This window comes from Carassius auratus, unplaced genomic scaffold (genome assembly GCF_003368295.1).
Source record: "Carassius auratus strain Wakin unplaced genomic scaffold, ASM336829v1 scaf_tig00214259, whole genome shotgun sequence".
Classification (NCBI taxonomy): domain Eukaryota; kingdom Metazoa; phylum Chordata; class Actinopteri; order Cypriniformes; family Cyprinidae; genus Carassius; species Carassius auratus.
In genome coordinates, this window is record NW_020527582.1 from 372,953 (window position 1) to 396,737 (window position 23,785).

The 23,785-nt window shown below is 36.1% G+C and overlaps 1 protein-coding gene across 1 annotated transcript in view; it reads right to left on the reverse strand.

Annotated features, from left to right (window-relative positions):
• The window catches only part of rasgrf1 (Ras protein specific guanine nucleotide releasing factor 1), a 43,383-nt gene that overhangs the window by 8,447 nt on the left and 11,151 nt on the right, over positions 1-23,785 (reverse strand). The window contains exons 2-16 of the mRNA XM_026257262.1: positions 19,237-19,343; positions 16,788-16,935; positions 14,723-14,815; positions 14,157-14,410; positions 11,881-11,960; positions 11,543-11,736; positions 11,026-11,135; positions 10,622-10,740; positions 9,903-10,063; positions 8,764-8,827; positions 8,404-8,546; positions 8,185-8,267; positions 7,855-8,103; positions 1,583-1,953; positions 588-707 (exon numbers count right to left, since the gene is read on the reverse strand). Of these exons, the coding sequence (XP_026113047.1) occupies positions 588-707; positions 1,583-1,953; positions 7,855-8,103; positions 8,185-8,267; positions 8,404-8,546; positions 8,764-8,827; positions 9,903-10,063; positions 10,622-10,740; positions 11,026-11,135; positions 11,543-11,736; positions 11,881-11,960; positions 14,157-14,410; positions 14,723-14,815; positions 16,788-16,935; positions 19,237-19,343 (2,296 nt within the window). The remainder of the gene's footprint in view (positions 1-587; positions 708-1,582; positions 1,954-7,854; positions 8,104-8,184; positions 8,268-8,403; positions 8,547-8,763; positions 8,828-9,902; positions 10,064-10,621; positions 10,741-11,025; positions 11,136-11,542; positions 11,737-11,880; positions 11,961-14,156; positions 14,411-14,722; positions 14,816-16,787; positions 16,936-19,236; positions 19,344-23,785) is intronic.

Genomic DNA, 23,785 nt, shown 5'->3' on the forward strand with positions numbered 1-23,785 from the left:
GACCTTTGAACCCCCATATAATTCAGTTTCGAAAGCAAGGAGACAGTACTGTTGCAGTGCATCGACTGCACTCAAACAAACCCGGTAACCGGGGTTGCAGAGAGAATACATGCTAATGGTTGCTATGGCACAAGTTTTCCAAACACCTACACACGCCTCCTTTGGCATTTCCCTGAGCTTTTCTTTTTTTTAACCTAGAGAATTAATGAGATTTTGCATAAATCGTGTCTTGCGAGGCTTCAATCTACGTCCTCAGGATCACTTCAGACGTTTACAGATACAGTGTGCATTTAAAAAAATTAACGACACGTGGGAACAAAAAACTCAACATTTTTTCGAAACTCTAAATTTTTACATATAGCTAAATATTCAAACTTTTCAAATAATAATAATAAAAAACCTGAATGTTATAAGACTTTTGAATTAAACACTCAGTGAGTCCGCCATTTTGAGCCACTGATAAATGCAAAATTTGGCTGGTCTGAAGGGTGCAGGTGGCTTGTCAGCGTGAGATGCAGGTGCTCTGGTTTTCATGTCAGTGAACGATAACAACATGGCAGGGAAGTCTAGGACAGAGTGTCTTCTACCTGAGGAGTTTTTGCATTTGACGTTTTTGGGAGTGGTGGGTGATTTGGTGGGCGACACTTCAGTCTCTGCCTCATCACTCTGGATCTGATCGTTATCGATTTCCTCCCTCACTGAAACGTCTAGAGAAAATCAGTCATAGGCATTACAGTTATCCATAATGCATAACATATCAAACACATGAAACAACACAATTCCACCATATTATGAGAGTTTGCACTCAACATTTAAAAAGTATTGGTATGATTAAAAAGGGTTTGTAGCCTTAAAGGGATACTCCACCCTAAAATGAACATTTTGTCATTAATCACATAACGTTACCCCCAAGCTCTGTTTGTCTTTGGAACACAATTTAAGATATTTTGGATGAAAACCTGGAGGCTTGAGACTGTCCCATAGACTGCCAAGTAAATAACAGTGTCAAGGTCCAGAAAAGGTATAAAAAGTTGTCAGAATACTCTATCTGTCACGGGAACACTTTCTGTAAGCGAAGAAAACAAAAATAATGACTTTATTCAATAATTTATTTGTCAAGGGGTCTCCTCTGTGTCACTCCGTATTCAAATAATCAGTAATATATATTTATATTTATATATATATATATATATATATATATATATATATATATATATATATATATATATATATATATATATATATATATATACACTATTTATTAATAATATAAAATATTTTGGTAACCCTATACCTAAAGCCTTTACATAGAATGCATTTTAAAGGATTATTAAAGGTTATAATGCATTATAATTATTCATAATGTACATTGTAATACGTCATATCTTGTTGTAAATAATTATAACCAAATTTAAAATAAGTGTTGTATTAACTGTGGTTACATATTCATGACACTGTGCAATGCATTGTAAGGCACATTACAAGACATAATTTTTTATAACTACTTTTATAACATTATACATAAAGGCTTTGAGTTTTACCAATTGAAATTTTGGTAAACTAACTTGTAGTATGACCTCACCCTGTTTGCACAGCGAAACCTCATCAGCCTTGTCCGTCTTGCCTTCACTCTCGTCAGGAATCTTGCTGGTGATGGGGCTGGACACATAGAGTTTGTTGATATCCAGTGTGGTCTTGCTGAAAGGGGACATTGAGGAGTACATGCTTGCATAGCCATTGGAGGAACAGCTAAGGGCAGCCAGGTCCAGAGCCTTCCCACCGGTGATGATGGGGATATTGAGGGACAGTTTGCGGCGGCGGTTGGGGGACGAGGTTTTGGTGATGGCCAGCGGGGGTGGGGAGGAGAACTTGCGGCTTGCACGGGGCGACTTCGGTGGCTCTCCGTAGAGGAGCTTATTGTTCTGGCTGCTCGCGAAAAACAGCTCCAGGGATCTATGTGTTGAAAAGGAGGATTGATTTAATTTGTGTAATTGAAGATTCATTTGTAATTCTCTTTGGCTAAAAGCGTATGCTAAATGACTAAATGAAAATGATTTAAAGACCATGTTGTCTTGAATTAAATCTCTTGAGGCTGTCAAATATGGACATGCATATATATATATATACAGTGGGGATCGAAAGTTTGGGCACCCCTTGCAGAATCTGTGAAAATATGAGTAATTTTCAAAAAATAAGAGAGATCATACTAAATGCATGTTATTTTTTATTTAGTACTGTCCTGAGTAAGATATTGTACATAAAATATTTTAACATTTATTCCACAAGACAAAAAAAATGCTGAAATTATTAAAATAACCGCACTCAAAAGTTTGGGAACCCTTGGTTCTTAGTACTGTGTTCTGTTACCTGATGATCCTCGACTGTCTTTCTGTTTTGTGATGGTTGTGCATGAGTCCCTTGTTTGTTCTGAACAGTTAAACTGAGCAGCGTTCTTCAGAAAAATCTTTAAGGTCCTGCAGATTCTTCAGTTTTCCAGAATCTTTGCATATTTGAATCCTTTCCAGCAGTGACTGTATGATTTTGAGATACATCTTTTCAGATTGAGGACATTTGAGGGACTCATACACAACTATTAAAAAAGATTCAAACATTCACTGATGCTCCAGAGGAAACAAGATGCATTAAGAGCTGGGGGTGAAAACTTTTGGAATTTGAAGATCAAGGTAAATTGTACTTAATTTGTGTACCGGGAAACATACAAGTATCTTCTGTTGCTTACGAAGGGCAGAACTAAATGGACAAAAATTATATTTCAACAAAATAAGAAAAATTTGGCCATCTTCATTGTGTTCAAAAGTTTTCACCCCCAGCTCTTAATGCATCTTGTTTCCTTCTGGAGCATCAGTGAACGTTTGAACCTTTTTAAATAGTTGTGTTTGAGTCCCTCAAATGTCCTCAGTGTGATAAGGTGTATCTCAAAATCATAAAATCACTGCTGGAAAGGGTTCAAATATGCAAAGATTCTGGAAAACTGAAGAATCTGCAGGACCTTAAAGATTTTTCTGAAGAACGCTGCTCAGTTTAACTGTTCAGAACAAACAAGGGACTCATGCACAACCATCACAAAACAGAAAGACAGTCGAGGATCATCAGGTAACAGAACACAGTACTAAGAACCAAGGGTTCCCAAACTTTTGAGTAGGGTTATTTTAATAATTTCAGCATTTTTTTTGTCTTGTGGACTAAATGTTAATATCTTTTATGTACAATATCTTACTCAGGACAGTACTAAATAAAATATAACATGCATTTAGTACGATCTCTCTTATTTTTTGAAAATTTCTCATATTTTCACAGATTCTGCAAGGGGTGCCCAAACTTTCGATCCCCACTGTATATATATATATATATATATATATATATATATATATATATATATATATATATATATATATATATAGGTGCTGGTCATATAATTAGAACATCATCAAAAAGTTTATGTATTTCACTAATTCCATTCAAAAAGTGAAACTTGTATATCATATTCATTCATTACACACACAGACTGATATATTTCAAATGTTTATTTCTTTTAATTTTTATAATTATAACTGACAACTAAGGAAAATCCCAAATTCAGTATCTCAGAAAATTAGAATATAACTTAAGACCAATACAAAGAAAGGATTTTTAGAAATCTTGGCCAACTAAAAAAATTTACAAATTAAAAGTATGAGCATGTACAACACTCAATACTTAGTTGGGGTTCCTTTTGCCTGAATTACTGCAGCAATGTGGCATGGAGTCGATCAGTCTGTGGCACTGCTCATGTGTTATGAGAGCCCAGGTTGCTCTGATAGTGGCCTTCAGCTCTTCCGCATACTTGGGTCTGGCATATCGCATCTTCCTCTTCACAATACCCCATAGATTTTCTCAGGCGAGTTTGTTGGCAAAATAAGAACAGGGATAACATGGTCCTTAAACCAGGTACTGGTAGCTTTGGCACTGTGTGCAGGTGCCAAGTCCTGTTGGAAAATGTAATCTGCATCTCCATAAAGTTGGTCAGCAGCAGGAAGCATGAAGTGCTCTAAAACTTCCTGGTATAGGCTGCTTTGACCTTGGACCTCAGAAAACACAGTGGACCAACACCAGCAGATGACATGGCACCCCAAACCATCACTGACTGTGGAGACTTTACACTGGACCTCAAGCAACGTGGATTGTGTGCCTCTCCTATCTTCCTCCAGACTCTGGAACCCTGATATCCAAAGAAAATGCAAAATTTCCTTTAATCAGAGAACATAGCTTTGGACCACTCAGCAGCAGTCCAGTCCTTTTTGAATTGAGATGCTTCTGATGCTGTCTGTTGTTCAAGAGTGGCTTGACACAAGGAATGCGACAGCTGAAACCCATGTCTTACATACGTCTGTGCGTAGTGGTTCTTGAAGCACTGACTCCAGCTGCAGTCCACTCTTTGTGAATCTCCCCCACAGTTTTGAATGGGTTTTGTTTCACAATCCCTCCAGGGTGCGGTTATCCCTATTGCTTGTACACTTTTTTTCTATCAATCTTTTCCTTCCCTTCGCCTCTCTATTAATGTGCTTGGACACAGAGCTCTATGAACAGTCAGCCTCTTTTGCAATGACCTTTTGTGTCTTGCCCTCCTTGTGCAAGGTGTCAGTGGTCGTCTTTTGGACAACTGTCAAGTCAGCAGTCTTCCCCATGATAGTGTAGCCTACAGAACTAGACTGAGAGACCATTTAAAGGCTTGGCAGGTGTTTTGAGTTAATTAGCTGATAACAGTGTGGCACCAGGTGTCTTCAATATTGAACCTTTTCACAATATTCTAATTATCTGAGATACTGAATTTGGGATTTTCCTTAGTTGTCAGTTATAAACATAAAAATTAAAAGAAATAAACATTTGTAATATATCAGTCTGTGTGTAATGAATGAATATAATATACAAGTTTCACTTTTTGAATGGAATTAGTTAAATAAATCAATTTTTTGATGATATTCTAACTATATGACCAGCACCAATGTAATACTTGTATTTGGCAAGGGTGCATTAAATTAATCAAATGTGACAACACCAAATTAGCTTTTTAGAATGATTTCTGAAGGATCATGTGACACTGTAGACTACAGCTGCTGAGAATTCAGCTTTGCCATCACAGCAAATCATTACATTTTAACAAATTCAAATAAAAAAGTTTTTTTTAAATGTAATAATTGTTCACATTATTACTTTTTATCAAATAAATGCAACCTGACTGAGCTTAAGATACTTGTAAGCGAGCAAAAGAGATCTTATAGAACCCAAACTTTTGAATGGCACTGCAAATTTTTTTCAATGTTTTTCAAAACTTTTTGTCATTCCAGCTTAATATCTAGACACCAAGATAAGGAAGCCATTCAAATGATTTCGCTGAAATAAAATAATAAAATAAAAAATATATATATATTTTTCAAATATTTTTGAAGACAATCGGTGCATCACTAGCCTACAAAAAGAAAACCGTTACATCTTTGCCTCTCATTGCAGCTCATGATTTAGCCCATAATTGCTTCCCAATGCTGTGCAGTGTGTTCAGGGTATATACGCTGACAGAGAGAAGCATAAACAGCCTACTCTTCACATCTCTCTATAAGACTGGAGAGCCTTGCAGAGAAGCTTTCCCACACATCGAGCCACCCCTACACGTCATGCCTGCACAGAAATAGCCCCTCTTATGACAGTCTGGGTGACCGTTGGAGCTGAGGCAGGGCAGCTGAGCGGGGGTGGTCTGGGGAGGCATCACCGCCGTGCAGTCTGCCCAGGGGAGAGTGGGTGCTACAGGCTGTGGGTGTGTAGGAGGTCCCCGGTTCTTACCGATTTGTCTGGATCTCCGTCTCCAGAGCCAACCGGAGGAGGAGACGCAGAAAGCAAGACATGCGAGAGAGAGAGAGAGAGTGAGAGAGGCTGCTTTGGCTGCAATACGTGCACACTAAATATTTCATCTCGCAGATGCGGCACGGGCGGAGGGTGGGGTCCTGCAGTAGAGTGGCCGGTTGCTAAGGTGATGGCGACAGAGCCCCGCTGAGATGCTTCAGTCAGGCAGGCACGCAGGCGATGAAGCAGGGCCCAATTACTGCTGTTTCCAGCAGAACACACACATACATAGAGCAGGGTGACATGCATTAGTGTGACCTCTCGCAAGCCTTTAGCAACTCCAGCACATCTCACTCCCTTCCCCTTTGGCTTTCTCTCTATTTCGCTCTCTTTTCTCTCCTTTTATCCCGTACGCACGCAGACGCTCGCTTGTTCTCACTATAGGGTGACAAACACTGGTGTGACCTCTCTCCTATCACACTGAATCGCTTTTTTCTGCTTATTCTCTCTCACACGAGAACACAACTCTAGCAAAGGAAAGACCTGCTGCTAATGAAGAGCTGCTTGTGCATTTCTAAATGTGTGCCAAGAAACAAGTCCGTCAAACGGCATAAAAAAAGCTGAGAATTAGAGATGGATCATGATAGGTCCTCCAACAGCCAACTAAACAGGGGTACATTTCTCAAAAGCATAGTTGTTAACCTGTTAGCAACTTAGTTGGTTGGCAATGGGAAATTGTATTGTAACCAACAAAGTTGCTAGGTTAGTTAGCAACTATGATTTTGGGAAATACACCCCAGGTTGACTACTTACATATATTTACAATATATACTTATATATATTTACAATAGATTCAAAAGTTTGGGTTTAAGGGGATTTTTCTTTTTTTCTGGAAATTAATAATTAATTCAATTAAATTTATCAAGAGTGACAGTAAATACTTTCCAATTTTTTTAAACTTTCTATTCAGCAAAGAATTTTGATTAAATGTATCATTGTTTCTGCAAAAATATTGAGCAGCGCAACTGTTATCAGTTGTGATATAAAAAAAAAGTATTCTTGAGCAGCAAATCAGCATATTGGAATTATTTCGGAATGATGATGTGACACTAAAGACTAAAGAAAAAAAATTACAGCTGCTGAAAATATAGTTTTGCCATCACAGGAATAAACTTTATTTTCTAATTTATTATAGAAAACTATAAATTGTAAATAAAATTTAATATATACACTGCTGTTCAAAGGTTAGGCTTCAGCAAGATTTTTGATGTTTTTTAAAGAAGTATCTATCATCAGGGCTGCATTTATTTGATCAAAGATAGAGAAAAAAACTGTAATATTGTGAAATATTATCAACAGTTTATTAACAGTTTTCTATTGTATTACACTTTTATACAATTTGTTCCTTTTATCTAAAGCTGAATTTTCATCAGTCATTACTCCAGTCTTCAGTGTCACATGATTCTTCAGAAATCATTTTTATTTATTATCAATATGCTGATATATTACCAAAAAAAAAAAAAAAAAAAAAAAAACTGTTGAAAACAGTTGTGCTGCTTAGATATATATATATATATATATATATATATATATATATATATATATATATATATATATATATTTATATATACTATTTCAAAACAGAGCAACTTTAAGAAGTTGAGAAGTCGTACTTTTAAAACCTGCATTTCATTTCATTCTTGCATCTCTTCAGCTGTTTTTGAGCAGAAACATGTCATAAATATTAGCTAAACATAATCCAAAATCAGCCTTGTCATGATTTCCTTAAGACTGATTAATCAACTAGCAAACGCCATGCTGCTTTTTAGTCAGTCGGCTTTATTCTACCATTATTATAAGTATCAAGTTATTAAACTCATCTTAATCAGTACTTCACACTTCAGACTGTGCCGAATAAAACTGTTGCTACAAAATTCTATGTACACAAAAGCCGTCATCTCTATGCATCCCATGTGATCTCATCTTCTGTATGCCAAAAAAAACATCTGTGTGGCTCACCGGGCTGGTATGGCGCTGATAGGCCTCTTGTATATGGTGATGAGTTTGTCAAGGACTACGTCTGCGCTGGTGAACACGCGGTAGGAGTGCAGGAAGGTGTTGAGGAAGTCGATGGAGAGGAAGCGCAGGTCGGTCAACCTCTCCAGCAGGCGTTCCACGCTGGCGTAGCGGATCTGCAACACCTTGCAGGAGTTCATCATCTTACTGAAGCGGATATCCACGTCATCACAGTACAAACTGGCATCAGACCTAAACATGTGACAGATTTTTAGACGTGATTTGCACATTAACAAAAGCATAGTGACTTCCAGTGTCAGAAGAAGTGCTTACTTGATCATCTGGGGCACAGTGACCTTAGAGTTCTCCTCAAAGGCATTCATCATCAGCCCATTACAACGAATATTATCTATGCACTGTAGTAAAGAGAGAAAGATAGGGGAAAAAAATAGCGTGAGAACAGTATTTGAACTACAGGGCGCAAGTAAAAGGCAAAGGTCTTGCCCAGGGCTGCGTGGATCACTCAGTGTTATCTGATGCTAGCAGACGTGCCTGGCTGATGTCACTGGTCCAGGCTGACTTCTCTTGCCGTGAGGAGGCCACCAGGATGATGGTGAAGGACTGGCTGTCTTTGGGCTCCACCACAATCTTGAAATCCAGGTGCTCCATGTCCTGACCGCTCTTGTCTGACTTGGCTGAAGAGAAAAAAAAGAAAACGTAGTGATCCTCTGGAATAAATCTAGCGGAGGTCTGTTGTGATTAGATTTGTGGTTGGATCTACTTCCATAACATGTCAATATCAGTGCGGGTAAGTACATAGGACTCTTATCAGAGTCAAAATGTGAGCCGCCTTCTGTTATTGCAGATATTTTAGGATATGTTTAAGATTAAATCAAGAGTTTTGATACGTACACTCGTCATCTGTGCCCTCTGGTTCCTCTATCAGTGTGCAGTCAATGAGCGACACCACTCCATTCTGCCATCGGGAGACAAGCAACGGTCAGACATGCTCTGAGAATCTATCAAATAATCAATAGCAGGTGACTAAAACAGTGATTACATCGACGATCTCCTTGTTGAATTTCCCAACAGACCAAGAGCAATAGTGGCTTATTGAATGTGGTAATATTGCAGTCGGCTGAAAGTGGCGATCACCCTTTTCTGGGCACAACATAACATTTCACCGGTTTAACAAGGAACACTAATACATTGAAAAATCATCCTCCGAGAAATTAAGGAATGATGTAATTGAAAAAAAAAACAAGCGAACAAACAAAAAATAAATAAACAGCCCTCCCTCCACAATTTTATTTTATTGTTTCTTCTGAAATATAAGTCTTAATAAATAGTTGAAGGCAGATTTCAAGTGTTTATGTTTATATATATATATATATATATATATTACAATGGAATTACAAAGTCTGCTGTGAGAGCATATTTTTTATATGATACCATAAAGCAATGCACTACATGGTGTATAGATAAATTAAAATAAAAAAGTAAAAAATATTATGAAAAAGTTAAGAGAATACCAATTATTAAGATAATATGCTGATCAAAACATGATTATTATTGTTATTAACTGATTAATTAGATAATTCTATTCTATTATTTCCAATAAGCAATGCATATTTATCATTATTAATTATTATCAATATTATTATTGTTGTCTATTCATTTAAGTTTATATTTATTTTTATTATTTTCCATGTGGGAAAGTGTATAAAAAATCATATGATAAAATCATATAAAAGTTACTTAATCTCAAAACTACTTTTAAAAAGGTAATAATTTGTTGGCCATTCATTAAAAACAATTACTACTACAAATTAATTTAATGGCATTTAATGTCTATTTTCACAAGTTCATTAAAAAGCTAACAAATTTATAAAAAGTTCCTTCATCTCTTAAGAATAAATGAAAACAAAATAATGAAAAATAAGTGCTGAAACAGCTTTAAAACTGTTTTTCCATATATATCTTCTTCATACCACCCCAGCCAAGTATGTACTTTTTTAAAAGACTGTGTAGTGTAGTGCGTGAGGCTTCACCTTGGTGAGGTGTAGTTTTCCTCCCGAGCCTCTAGTGCAGATGATCAGATGTTTGGAGAAAAGGAAACACTGCCTCTCTCCCTCCTTCTTCAGAGACAGAGAGCCCAGTCGGCCGCGGGTGATCTTGCCCTTCTCACTCATGGGCACTTGTATCAGAGATCCTGAAAAACATGCATGGAGGCAAAGGATGCATTATCCCTGCAGGGAAAACTGGGAAACGCAGTGCAGACAAATACTGTGCCAGCACATGGGGAAATACTGGATTGACATATGTTCTTATCAGACTCTTATCAGTTTCCTTGTGTCTTCGTATCCCGCAGCGCATCAGAGACATTTCCGATCTCAGGCTCAACACCAGGTTTGACTGGTAAAAATGTGATTACACTTGGAAATGAAAGAGTTGGTCTGGTCTTTGAACACACTGTGCTCTACAGAGACTAGCAGGATTAGGGTGCCCAATCCTTTGAGTTAACACTCTGCTTTGTGCTGGCAGGGAAAAGAGGGCAGCCCAGAAAAGCCTTGGAGTGGGAAAGGGAGAAGAAGGAGGTGGGGGACTTGACAATAAGAGGAGACAAGAGTGACAGTTTGCAGAAAAGAACAGAAGGAAAGGAGAATCCAAATGTCTTCTTATCAGGGATCTGTGGCTCCTTTCAGCAGAGCACTCAGGAGGATTTGTTTCTGTGTGCGTGTGTATGTGTGTGTGTGTGATGGGAGTTCACCTTGTCTGACAAAGGTCTGGCTGGTGTCTAGGAGAATCTCACAGCCCTCCACGATCATCCGCTCGATAGCAAGGTTCTTCCTAATGTTCTCCGTCTCGCTAACCTCATCGTGCATGATTCTGTGGAGGTACATAATTTTAGCACTCACAGATGTTATTTTTACTATATTACTCTTAACAGAAAAAACTTAATGGAAAATAAATTAACTGAAATACTGAACAAAATTGAAAACTTTTTTTAGTTTTCAATTGATTTCCTTTGATGATCTGGTTTCAGGAATGAATTACAGCTTCATTCAGCTTTTTTTATGAATATGGCCCCATAACCTGTGAGTATTGAGAAATGATGTAGCAATGTTTACACATGGTCATGGATGGGTGTGCTGGAGACACATTTTGATGTACCTGGAAAGCTCTTCCAGCTTTGACTTGGCGTAATCCAAGCTGTTTCTCTCCACATGCTCATGCGGAGTATGTGCTAACAGCTCATGCAGGGTCAGTATGTAACGAGGAATCTGCCAGACAAGAAGCACATGTCATAATGTTAGACAGGAGGGAAGTTTACCATCTTTTTTTTTTTCTGCAACAAACAACTCATCATATCCACACTTAGTCATGTACATGCATGGAAATCCAAACACAACTTTTCTAACAGTGTGCACTGTATTCTTGTAGAGGAAGCTAAGAGGGGAGCGCTATCACTCATCAGCACATTTATTACCAACGCTGCAAAGCCCAAAGTAGACCTTGCTAGACTAGATCCAATGGAAACTGCTTACTCTACAAGAAAAAAAACCATTATGGACCAGAATACGCTACAAAATCCTACTTTAAAAGACTAAAAAAGAACACGAGGACCTGCCATGTGCTACTAGCCAGCTTGTGATTCATAGCATGGTAATGAATGGAAGATTATGGTCACCTGAAACATGGGGTAAGTGAGGAACGTCTCCAGTGTGCGCTCCTCACAGTCAGGCTTGGCTTCATACTGTTTAAGCAGCTTGTCGAAGTCGCGGTTCTGCTTGCAGTGGGCCAAGATCTGCAAACTGTACTGGTGGTTACGTACAAACTCCTGGTAGATGTTCAGCATGGGCAACAGGATATCAAATAGGTCAGCTGAAGGACAGGAAGGAAGATCAGAGTCAGTGAGAATGGGCCTCAGATCTGTGGCAACTTTTGAAAAAAAGCTAACTTGCAATTTGAGGAGTCTACAGAATGTTCTTTGCTGTTGGTTGCCAAATGCTCTGGCAGTGCACTCACCCAAGACTAATGTTGGCCAGCTTGCTATTCGAGCTTTCAACCCTTGGTAGAATATCTGATGCAGAAACATTATGGTTTCGCTGCAGAAACAAACAGCATGTGTAAACAACAACAACGCAATTATTCCTGTAAATTATTAGACGTTTTTTGCAATGTTTTACTCTATGCTCACAAGTAAAAACAGTTATACTGTGAAATATTATTAGAACTTAAAATACCTATTTTCTATTTTGATATATTTTTTAATTAGTCCAGTCTTCAGTGTCACATGACCAGTGTTGGTGAATAACTAGTTACATGTTACAGAATTACATAATTTAATTACAAAATAAATGTAACTGTAATCTGTGAAAACAAGTGTAATTACATTACAGTTACTTATGAAAATTTTAAATATTACAAAGGGGGTGACATCTGAATATTTTCACACACATCATACTGAATAAATTTGAGACTTCTTTCCAAAATTGCATTGACTGCTTTAAAATATGAGAAATCAATGTTTCAAAGGTTTAGGACACATTGTAATGTTGTTTTATTTCCAATTTAGTTTTATGCATATGTGTGTAAATAATGAAGTATTTTGTAAGTCTGACAGTAATCAGTGTTGAGTCATACTGTAAGGTTAACACTGCCTTCTTTAAATGTTTAAAAATGATTAACAGTTGAAAACATTCCTTAGAAATTTAGAAAAGTAATCAAAAAATAATCAAATGTAATCAGTTACATTACTTGAATGAAGTAACTGAAATTTTTATTCTACGTATTACATTTTAAATAGGGTAATTTGTAAAATGTAACCTTTTACATTTCCAAAGTAACCTTTCCAACACTGAACATGATCCTTCAGGAATCATTCTAATATGCTAAATTAGAATTTTTAGGATTTACAAATCCGATTCCAAAAAAGTTGGGAAACTGTACAAATTGTGAGTAAAAAAAAGGAATGAAATAACTTACAAATCTCATAAACGTATATTTTATTCACAATAGAATATAGATAACATATCAAATGTTGAAAGTGAGACAGTTTGAAATGCCATGCCAAATATTGGCTCATTTTGTATTTCATGAGAGCTACACATTCCAAAAAAGCTATGACAGGTAGCAATAAGAGGCCGGAAAAGTTAAATGTACATATAAGGAACAGTTGGAGGACCAATTTGCAACTTATTAGGTCAATTGGCAACATGATTGGGTATAATAAGAGACTCTCAGAGTGGGAGTGTCTCTCAGAAGTCAAGATGGGCAGAGGATCACCAATTCCCCCAATGCTGTGGCGAAAAATAGTGGAGCAATATCAGAAAGGAGTTTCTCAGAGAAAAATTGCAAAGAGTTTGAAGTTATCATCATCTACAGTGCATAATATCATCCAAATATTCAGAGAATCTGGTGTGCGTAAGGGTCAAGGCCGGGAAACCATACTGGATGCCCGTGATCTTTGGGCCCTTAGATGGCACTGTATCACATACAGGAATGCTACTGTAATGGAAATCACAACATGGGCTCAGGAATGCTTCCAGAAAACATTTTCGGTGAACACAATCCACCATGCCAATCAAAATATGCTCCCATCCAGACGCTGTCTCTTTCATGGAAGACCTCGCATTTTCCAACATGACAATGCCAGAGCACATACTGCATCAATTACAACATCATGGCTGCGTAGAAGAAGGATCCAGGTACTGAAATGACCAGCCTGCAGTCCAGGACTTAGAAAAAATTTGCCGCATCATAAAGAGGAAGATGCAACAAAGAAGACCTAAGACAGTTGAGCAACTAGAAGCCTGTATTAGACAAGAATGGGACAACATTCCTATTCCTTAACTTGAGCAACTTTTCTCCTCAGTCCCAAGACGTTTGCAGACTGTTATAATAAGAAGAGGTAACTAAGTAAACCGAACAAGTCACCTTACAGGCACCATAGTTCCTTGTAAAACCGATTGGAAGAAATAAAAATTAACATAAATGAGGCAGTTGTTGGTAAAGCAAGAGCACAGAGCCATACAATTAATGTGGATCTCCAAAGCTCATATAACTTGATCATGGAAGAAATGGAATTTGCTTTAGAGTATGATATTTGACAAATCTGAGCACAGTGTGACATTCCCAGGATCTCTTCTTCTTCACCAGAGAAAACACATGAAAAAACATATGTGAAGCAGGAGACATCTCACTACTGTTGAGGAGAAATAGTTGAGATTTGAAAGTAAACTCATTTGAAATGTTTCTCCTTCTAAGCATGCAGTTTATTTCAAGCTGAAACTGTTGCTTACCTGTTGAGGAATATGCTACTGACATCATCATGAGTTATGGGCGGTTTCTTGGAACTGGCAGCCATGCGAAGCGGTCTCAAGAAGTTGTTGACAAGGATGTGGAGCTGTTGGACGTATTCAGCCTCTGCTTCCAACATGCTAAAGACGACTTGATTCCTCTTCCTCATGCTCTCTGCATGTGGCGAACGGATGTAGTCTTGGATGATGGTCTTCCACTTTCGCCGACACATCCAGCCCCTCAGGAAGCTTTGCACCTGGAGCAGGAGCATTAACAAACTCATCAAAAAAATACCTTGACCAATCATGAAACATAACACATTTGCTCTTTTCCAAAACCAAGCTGCATTTCAAGTAATCATAGCTGTTTTCAGCGAGCAAATTTAATTTGAAAACATAGAAAATATATATATTTTTTAGCATTGCAATGAGATACAGTAGGTGTGTGTAATATGTAATATAGTGTATATATAGTCACTTATGATGTTCAGTGAGAGTTAAGTTGCTACCTATGTAGCAATTCACTAGGTTTTGGACTAGAGCTGTGTGATTCAAAGCCAAAGTCTTACTTTCTTGATTTTCTTGATTTCTGAATCATCATCACTAGGTGCAGTGGTGGGATTCGACTGAATCTTCTCATTGTCTTTGAGCATTGCAGCTATCTGCAACAAAACAGCGATAAATATGTCAGAGTCAACACTTCCTTTGCAAAAAAAGTTCCTTCCCTCACTACTTCCCAGCATGCTGACAAAGTGATTGAGTCAGGCCAAATCAGTGCCAGCACAGTGTGGCACAAACAGTCGCCCTATCAAAGCTCTCAGATGCCTCTTGGGTGATTTCCGATGCTTAGGGTGCACAAATTTTCAAATTATTATATGGCCCTGCAATTTGAAAGGGAAACGTTGGGGACACAAAAGAGATAGGAACTGGCCAGCACAGTCTGAAGGTGAGTGCTCCATTTATTGGACACAGACTGAAAGAGTTTATTATGCTGCGGACCAAGGATGCGACGCACACAATACATCTGGGTTCATGCATATTCAGCACACCATTTCATACAGCCAGCTCCATTTGCACTTTAAAGTAAAATGACTATTTGATCTGGCTGATGAAGAATACAGCAGGGATCATAGTTTTCCTGGAGAGCCATTTTTTATAAGCAGAGATGCAAAGTGAAGTGCAAAGTAGTCTGGAGAAAGCTCTTGAAAACCAAATGCTTCTCACACCACTTTTCATTCTATCTACTATTTTCCTTTTCAGAAAAGAAATGAGCATGTAATATGGGTCACGATGATTGACTAGTCATCCATCAACAGACTAGTAGATAAGAGAGGCAGACTAGTTTTTTGTTGTTGTTGTTGTTTTTTGTTTATGCTGTAATATTAATTTTATTAGATCCTTTAAAATTATATATTGGGACAAGCTAATGATCTATGTAACAAGCAAAATAATAACACTGATGTTCTTGTTTTTTTTTAAATATATATAATTAGATCTAGAAAAAAATCTAGTAATGAAAAATTATAGAATTATGGAAAAAGTTGAAGGTTTTAAATAGATTTGGAATTTTGGTGGAAAATGTTATACCGTCATTGGTGAGTTTTACTTTTTCAGAAAAAAATTATGATGTTTGTTAAAATACATTAAAACATATCATTATATTTTATTTAAATAGTTTTGGTTTTTCTTTGCCATCAGTAATATACATTAGGGTGTTTTCTTTTGCATTTATGTTATTCAGCTGTGCCATTCATATTTATTGCATAATTAATGGTGTTTTGTCTTTTGTGTATATTTGCTTTTGCATAAGTACTGGCCATGTTTTTTTTTTATACAGGCCATTTACAATGAACTCTGATTCATCACATGTTTTTTTATTGTGCCACCTGTATTATTATAGTTGTATTATGGTTATCAATATATTTTGAAGTATAAAGCAGATTTCAACAGAAGTAGATTAGTATATTAATATAATATCACTTCATTAAATGTATGGTTGTAAAATATACAGGTACCAATATGCCATCCTGCAATTCCTAAAATACCTTGTCACCATATATTTTTCAGGGAATACTTTACAGTGCCAAACCTTTATAATATATTTTGTATCAAAACATAAAATTAATTTGTGTTATTTTATTAAAAGTTAAAATGTATAAATACAAGGTATTTAAAGTGTACCTAAAGTATACTTTCAATAAACTTCAGCATATCTTAAGTTGGACTTTAGCACTAGTACTTTTGTTAAGTAGGCCTAGATAAATATGTAAATATATTTGTAGTATACTTAGAATTAAATAAATGTTTTTCAAATACATTTAGGTAGGCCTATGTATATTTCACTAAAGTAACCATTGCATTTTTTTTTCAATTCTGTTGTGCGAACACATCTAATGTAAACCATGTTTGAGTGAACCTGAAACCAACCTTTTCATACCTGGATTTATAAAACAATTTGACTGGTTGTTCAAAACAAACCATTGAAAATTTAGCTTTGCACTTATTTCCCAGACTACATTTTCACTTTTGAGAGGTAGAGATATCATCAGTATAACTGCAGATATATTTGACTGGATTTTGGCATGTTCACTATAGATAAACAATCCCTACTGCACTTTGAATTACAAATTTTACCTCTGATTTTAGACGTTCAATCTCAATCTCTCCATCTTCTATCTGTTGTCGAAGTTGCTTAGCAACTGTTTTCTCGGTCTCCACGATTTGGAGTAGATGGAGGTACTTCTGCATGAGCGTTTCATGCTCGGTGGCCAAGTTTCTGTAGCTGCACACAGAACACACACACACACATATGAATACAAACACACACATACACATCCATCCAACAAAGACATACAGGACACAAATACACACACTGTGTGACTGTGCACACACACACACTCTGCACAATGAGGAACATCACAGTATACTAGAAATAAAGCTCATTAGCAGAGACGCAGTGTTAACACGTAACCCCATAAACACACACTTTATCAGAACAAACTGTGAATGCTCAAATTCAACAATTAAACAGAATTGTTGAAGCAGCGCTTATCTCAAAACAGCAAGCAAATCCAGACGCCTTCATATTTATGCACACAGATTTAGAACTACTGCAGGGCATCCAGAGATAAACAGCCAAAATAGTCCTCCAGTACAGACTGAGACCAGAACGGAGCACCATCCACCCTCGTCACAAACACAGACCTGCTCTACAGAACCACTTCCCCTTAAAAATAAACAAGACCTTCTGATTATGAAAGAATATCTTCTGAGTGTGTATTATTTAATACCTGCAAAACTTGCGAAGTTCAAAAGAACAGCATTTATTTTAAATAGAAATCTTTTTGTGACGGGAAATGTCTTTATTGTCACTTTTGATTAAATTAACATGCTTGTTAAATAAAAACATTATATTCTTTACAAAAAACAAAGCAAAACATTGAACAGTAGTGTATAGTGTCTTAGTGGTGACGATAGAAATAAGTGATGTAAATGAATCAAAGAAGTGACAAAAGTCACTAATAATATGGATGTGTTTAGCAACTTCATATTTCTTTCTCTGTTTTTAAAAAGACAGCAAGCTTTTTTTAGTTCTACGCTGCTAGTGCATCAAAATAAAGAGCAAATAATCAACCTTATTTGTCTTTTTAAAACTGACGCAAAGGATGATGGGAAATGCAGTTTTGTGATAAACTTTTTTTTCTTGTATTTTATCAACCTTTTTTACTATTATATATAAAATGTAAATATTTAAAAACTACACTTACAATCAAAATTATATCCTATTATGCTAATACAGTATGCTATTATTTGCTTCCACTATGATTCTCAGAACTCAAAAAGTCTTGGTTCAAATAAAATCCTGCAAGGTTGTGTCAATTCATACAGCAAGACAAAAAGAAAAAAAAAAACAAAAAAAAAAAACTATATATATATATATACATACAATTTATTTTGTCTTCTTCATTTTATCCTACTAATCACAGTAATAAACCAACAAGTCAAACCGTTATTTAATCTGATTATGTTTCATTGTTAATTTTAGTGCAACAATGCACAATTATTGCACATTATGAAACAATTGAAAGTTTTTTAAACAGTATTTTGCATATAAGGTTAACCTTTCATGCCTCAACCCATGAATGTGAACAGACTGAAAACATATCAAAATGCACATTTGTCCTTGACTGCATTACGGCTCTTTGTTATTAAAGGCACAACATGTTGTGCTTTGTTCGTTAGTTCCCAACAGAGAATTCAAATTCGAAGTTCATTACTAAAAATAAACAAACAATATTCCCAATAGAACCTCTGCAGCATCCAAGACTGCTTAAACAAGCTTCAGGCTAATTATAGATAATGAGACATGGAATCTGTCCACTTCGCATATCCTCCTCTTTATTTATTTCCCCCTTTCACATTTAAGCTGTGTGAACGGATCAGAATATGGAGCATAAACTAAACCAGAGAATCCTGCCATTATGAGAAGACAGTCTTATTTTCTCTACAGGCAAATTCTTGTCTAAATAAAAATAAAAATAAAAACATAGAAAAAAGGACTGAACTTACAGGAATTTGGTGTAAATGCACATGCAGAACCTGATTTTACCAAGTGAGACATGTTCGTGGGACAACATCGTTGTTGACCCTGGAACAACATTGTGATTAACCAATCAGATTTGAAGAACCAGTTTATAGATTTTGTGAAGTTTACACTTAAAATCAGTGTTTGGTGCTTGTACATCAGTGTCATTCATCTATCATTTCCTCTGATTTTAGGGATTACTCATGGTTAAGGTTAGGTTTAGGTGCAGGGATATGGTTAAGAATATATTTTTGGAGTAAAATGTTGTTCCAGGGTCAACAAAATATGTTGACCTAGGAACACATTGAACTTGGCAAAATTAGGACGTGCAATGCACATATAGTAAATGTATATTTCTTCAAAAAACAGAGCATATGCATAACCAAAACAGGCTACAGTAGCAACAAACACAGCAATTTAATCCCTTTTCCTTCGAGTCCACTGGAATAGACAACAGTATATGTGATCTTTTCAAATTTCACTGAATTGTTTACTTACCTGGCATGTGATATTGCTGCCACCCATTCATCGCAGTCCTTAACATCTTCTGTACGAAGCTCCAGAGCCTTCTGATTCTCGTGGCTGAAGCTGACTGTGAAATAATACTGTAAAACAGACAAAATAATAAAAAAAATGCATGTAAACTGCAATGCTACACCAAGAATCTAATTTACTACACTTGTGGATGAAATATGAGTCTGTCAGAGTTTATCTTAATCACCAATAAATAAAAAATACAAAAATATATATAAGAAAACAAAAGATAGTGTTTAAGTATATGTCTGTTTTCTAATTTAATATATTTTAAAATGTATCTTATTCCTGTGATGGCAAAACTTTTCAGCATCATTACTCCAGTCTTCCTTCTTCATTCCAGAAGTCATTCTAATATGCTGATTTTGCACTCAATAAATATTTTTTATTATCAGTGTTTTTACTGAAACCGTGATACATTTTTATTCAGAATTTTTTGATACATATATTTTTTATATGTATTAGTTTATATTGTGATTATTACAGCTAATTGTATATTATCCTTTTATTGAGGTAAATATATATATATATATATATATATATATATATATATATATATATATATATATATATATATATATATATATATATAATCATAAATACAACCCCTAAAGGGTCTCTCAATATCACTAAGAGGACCTGTGAATTTGAACTACATTTGGGCTGAATTTTCCAAGAAACTGATGACAATATTGGCACAAATGAATAAAAACCATGTATAAATAACAACAAGTCTTTGTGAAATTAACAGCATTTTTGAGTGTATCATTTTAAAGAATCTTCCAGTAAACAGATCAGCAGTCCAGAATCTCAGATAGGTACAACATAAAATATGAAAAGCAAAACCATTTGCAAATGCTAAATGACACAGTACTCCATGCATAACGTCACCAAGAACACTAGAAATAAAGTAACAGAGTTATAGAGTAATAATTACATGCTTCCACCTCCTGACTTGATGACTGAGAGTGCATGAAGAGTTCAGTGAATACAGAAAGGATCTGCTGGGTCTGAGTAGATGTGCTAAGGGATACATCGATGTGGCTGAGATAGCTCCAGTTCTCCAGAGGAATACCATAAAACATGTAAACTGGGAGCATGGTGCATTACATAACTGTATGCTACCTGTTACTTAGCAACTCCTCTGTGCACTAGTGGCTATGGCTCTATATGTGCTACCCGTTTCTCTCCATTTCAGAAAGCCAGACCTTAGCACTGAATCCCCAACAACCTCCATTTCTGCTGCACGGCAGACCTTCAAGACGTCTTAGTGCTGCTAAATTACATCACAGTCATTTGTCTCATGCATTGGAGACTCACTGAATGCAGGAATGGTGCAAACGCACAGATCGCTATATGACATATTTGGCTAGCTTATATATTCTATAGTAAATTGTTATTCAAATAAAAGACTTTAAGCTTCTCAAAGTATTGTTCCAACACATTTGACCATACTTCAATCAATTCTTCAGATTTCTACAGATTTTTCCACACAGTCATAAAATGTGAAACATTCTAGAGGATCTAGTGGTTCTGTTTAAAAATCCAAGTCACAAAATAACATGTAAGATCTGAACTGACTTCAAGTAACCATTTTAGCTAAGCTATATACAGTAAATACAGTATTTCAGATTTCAGAGATCATACTGTATAAAACACCTAATTGTATTTGTCAGTGTCATCCAGTTTTCTTCTACAGTGCAATGAACAACAAAACCTCAATAAAGCTTCACAGTAACAACTTTACTGATCAACTTCACAACCTTTTGCCATCTGCCACATGATGAGATCCTGAGGCCTATTGTTGTGCCATTCATCCACGACCATCATCTCATGTTGCAGCATGATAATGCTTAATGGTCTGGTACTTTAACGGTATTCTTATCGGTACTTTGTGTTGTGTTAGGCAGTCGAAAACTTTTAATTTCTCTGTCTGCACATAATGCACTCTTTGTATTAAGCAGGAGTTTTTGTACAGTAAGGAGCTCAATCAATATGGCCTGTGCGTAGTAACACTTTATTTCTTTGTTCAAATCTATTAACAGTTACACGATTTAAACTGATCTTGAAAAACTGAGGGACCACATTGCTACATTAAACTCTGTAAAATGTTAAGTTGGTCACAGTGCCATTCACTAAATGCCTCATCTGTGGTCATTCTTCAATAAGGTTCATTAGTTTAAATTAGATAATTACATTCGTTAACATATATAAATAACATAAATAATAATGAACAATATTTCTACAGCATTTATTAATCTTAGTTCATGTTAATTTCAGCATTTACTTATGCATTATTAAAATCACAAGTTGTGTTTGTAAACATTAACGACTTGATTTTTATTAACATTAAAAAAGATTAATAAATTGTGTAATAAATATATTGTTCATTCATGTTAGTTGATACATTAATGTTAACAAATGGCATCTGATTGTAAAGTATCACCATTAATATTAATTCATCATTCTGTTGAACTTGACAGTATTTTCTCTCATGTTATTTCATAGGAGCTGCAAAGAAGACGGAGAAAGCCAGAGTCTTGTGCCCTGTGTTTATCAGTATCCTTATGTTTGTTGGGTTGAAAAGAATAACTCAGTAAAAATCATTTGACTGATATCCCCCCTGCCAGGATTCTATAGATATCACAATATATCGATATTGTGAATTCTTATGGCCACATTAACCGTGATATGAAAAATCTAATTTTGTGACAGCCCTGGATTGGCGTATACGACAGTGTATTGCAATTCCTACCAATATCCAGCAACTTCCCACAGCCATTGAAGAGGAGTGGACCAACATTCCACACGCCACAGTGAACAACCTGATCAACTCTATGCAAAGAAGATGTGTTGCAAATGGTGGTCACACCAGATACTGACTGCTTTTCGGATCCCACAATACAGTACAACTGCACATTTTAGAGTGACCTTTTATTGTGGCCAGCCTAAGGCACACCTGTGCAATAATTATGCTGTCTAATCAGCATATTGATATGCCACGCCTGTGAGGTGGATGGATTATCTCGGCAAAGGAGAAGTGCTCACTAACACAGATTTAGACAGATTTGTGAAACATAACTGAGAGAAATAGGCCTTTTGTGTACATAGAAAAAGTCTTAGATCTTAGAGTTCAGCTCATGAAAAATGGGGGCAAAAACAATAGTGTTGCGTTTATAATTTTGTCCAGTGTATATACACACGCTACTAGTCAAATGTTTTTGAACAGTAATATTTTTTATGTTTTTTTTTTTTTTATATAATTCTCTTCTGCTCACCATGACTGCATTTATTTCATCCAGAATATGGCAAAAGCAGTGGAAATTTAAAATATGTTTACTCAAGGAGACATTGGATGCAAAATTCACTTTTACACGTTGTTTGAGCATAAATGTTTGTTGGCAGTGTTTGTACACATCCACCTTATGATGATAAAAAATCCACCCAGTGCTTTTTTAAAATCCCCAATAACAATGATCACTTTCTCAGATCAGGCTGTTTTGAGATTCTTGGCAGAGTGATGTAGTTCTGCACATGCCCCTCCCAAGACTATTGATTGACCGTTTTAATGTAGACCTGCTTTGAGTGAGCTGGGAACAATCTTACATTGTTTCAACACCGGAGCAGGTGTAGACAAGATTGTCTCCTAAGCGATTGATGTAAAATGTTGTGGGATGTAATCATGAGCATAGCAGTCGTCATTTACTCCTGACATTTGAGCCACTGAAGATGCAGTGGATTACCTTTGTTTTTGAAGTTAATGCGCTACGCCAATGTGCCTAAATATGCTAAATATTTGCACGAATCATCATGATCCAGCTTCACTTAACCCCTTTCTAGGCACCTCCTTTTTTGGCATGGAGACAGAAATGACATACCCAAAATAAAAAGGTTTCTGCTCATGATTCTTTCTGACTAGATACATATTCAACATATGTTCACAAAGCTGACACTTTAAAGTTTACTGTTCAGGAATCAGAATCACTCAGACTGTTATGATAATAGAGATATATAAGCTCAAACATTAAAACAAAAATATAAATATTAAAAACATATTTTTTAAATGTATTTAAAAATGTGTTGATGTAAGATATGAGTTTAGAAATAGAGTGTAGCTAAAGCCACAAGTCTTTCAAAACTTCATTAGAAATTTCATAATCTAATCTGTAAAACTGCGAATTTTATGAAATATTTTCTAAGGCCATGTCATGTGTGTTTTTTAGATAAGGCTAATCAGATTGATTTATGGCCCTTGTCATCTCTGTGAGATCTCACATGTAAACTCTCCAGTGTATTTTGTGTGTGTTTGGCTGTGAAAACTGCCCGATTAATCCCTATCTGTTATTCCATTGTTCTCACCAAACGAGTCTTTCACACCTCCGCCAGGTATGACACATTATCCACATTATTCTTTTATCATTATTCTTTTGTTTTTATTCCACCTTTATTAGCCTTGATTGTGGTTTTTCAGGCTTTACAAAGACACAAAGCAGCGATCTCACTTCAGTCTCTC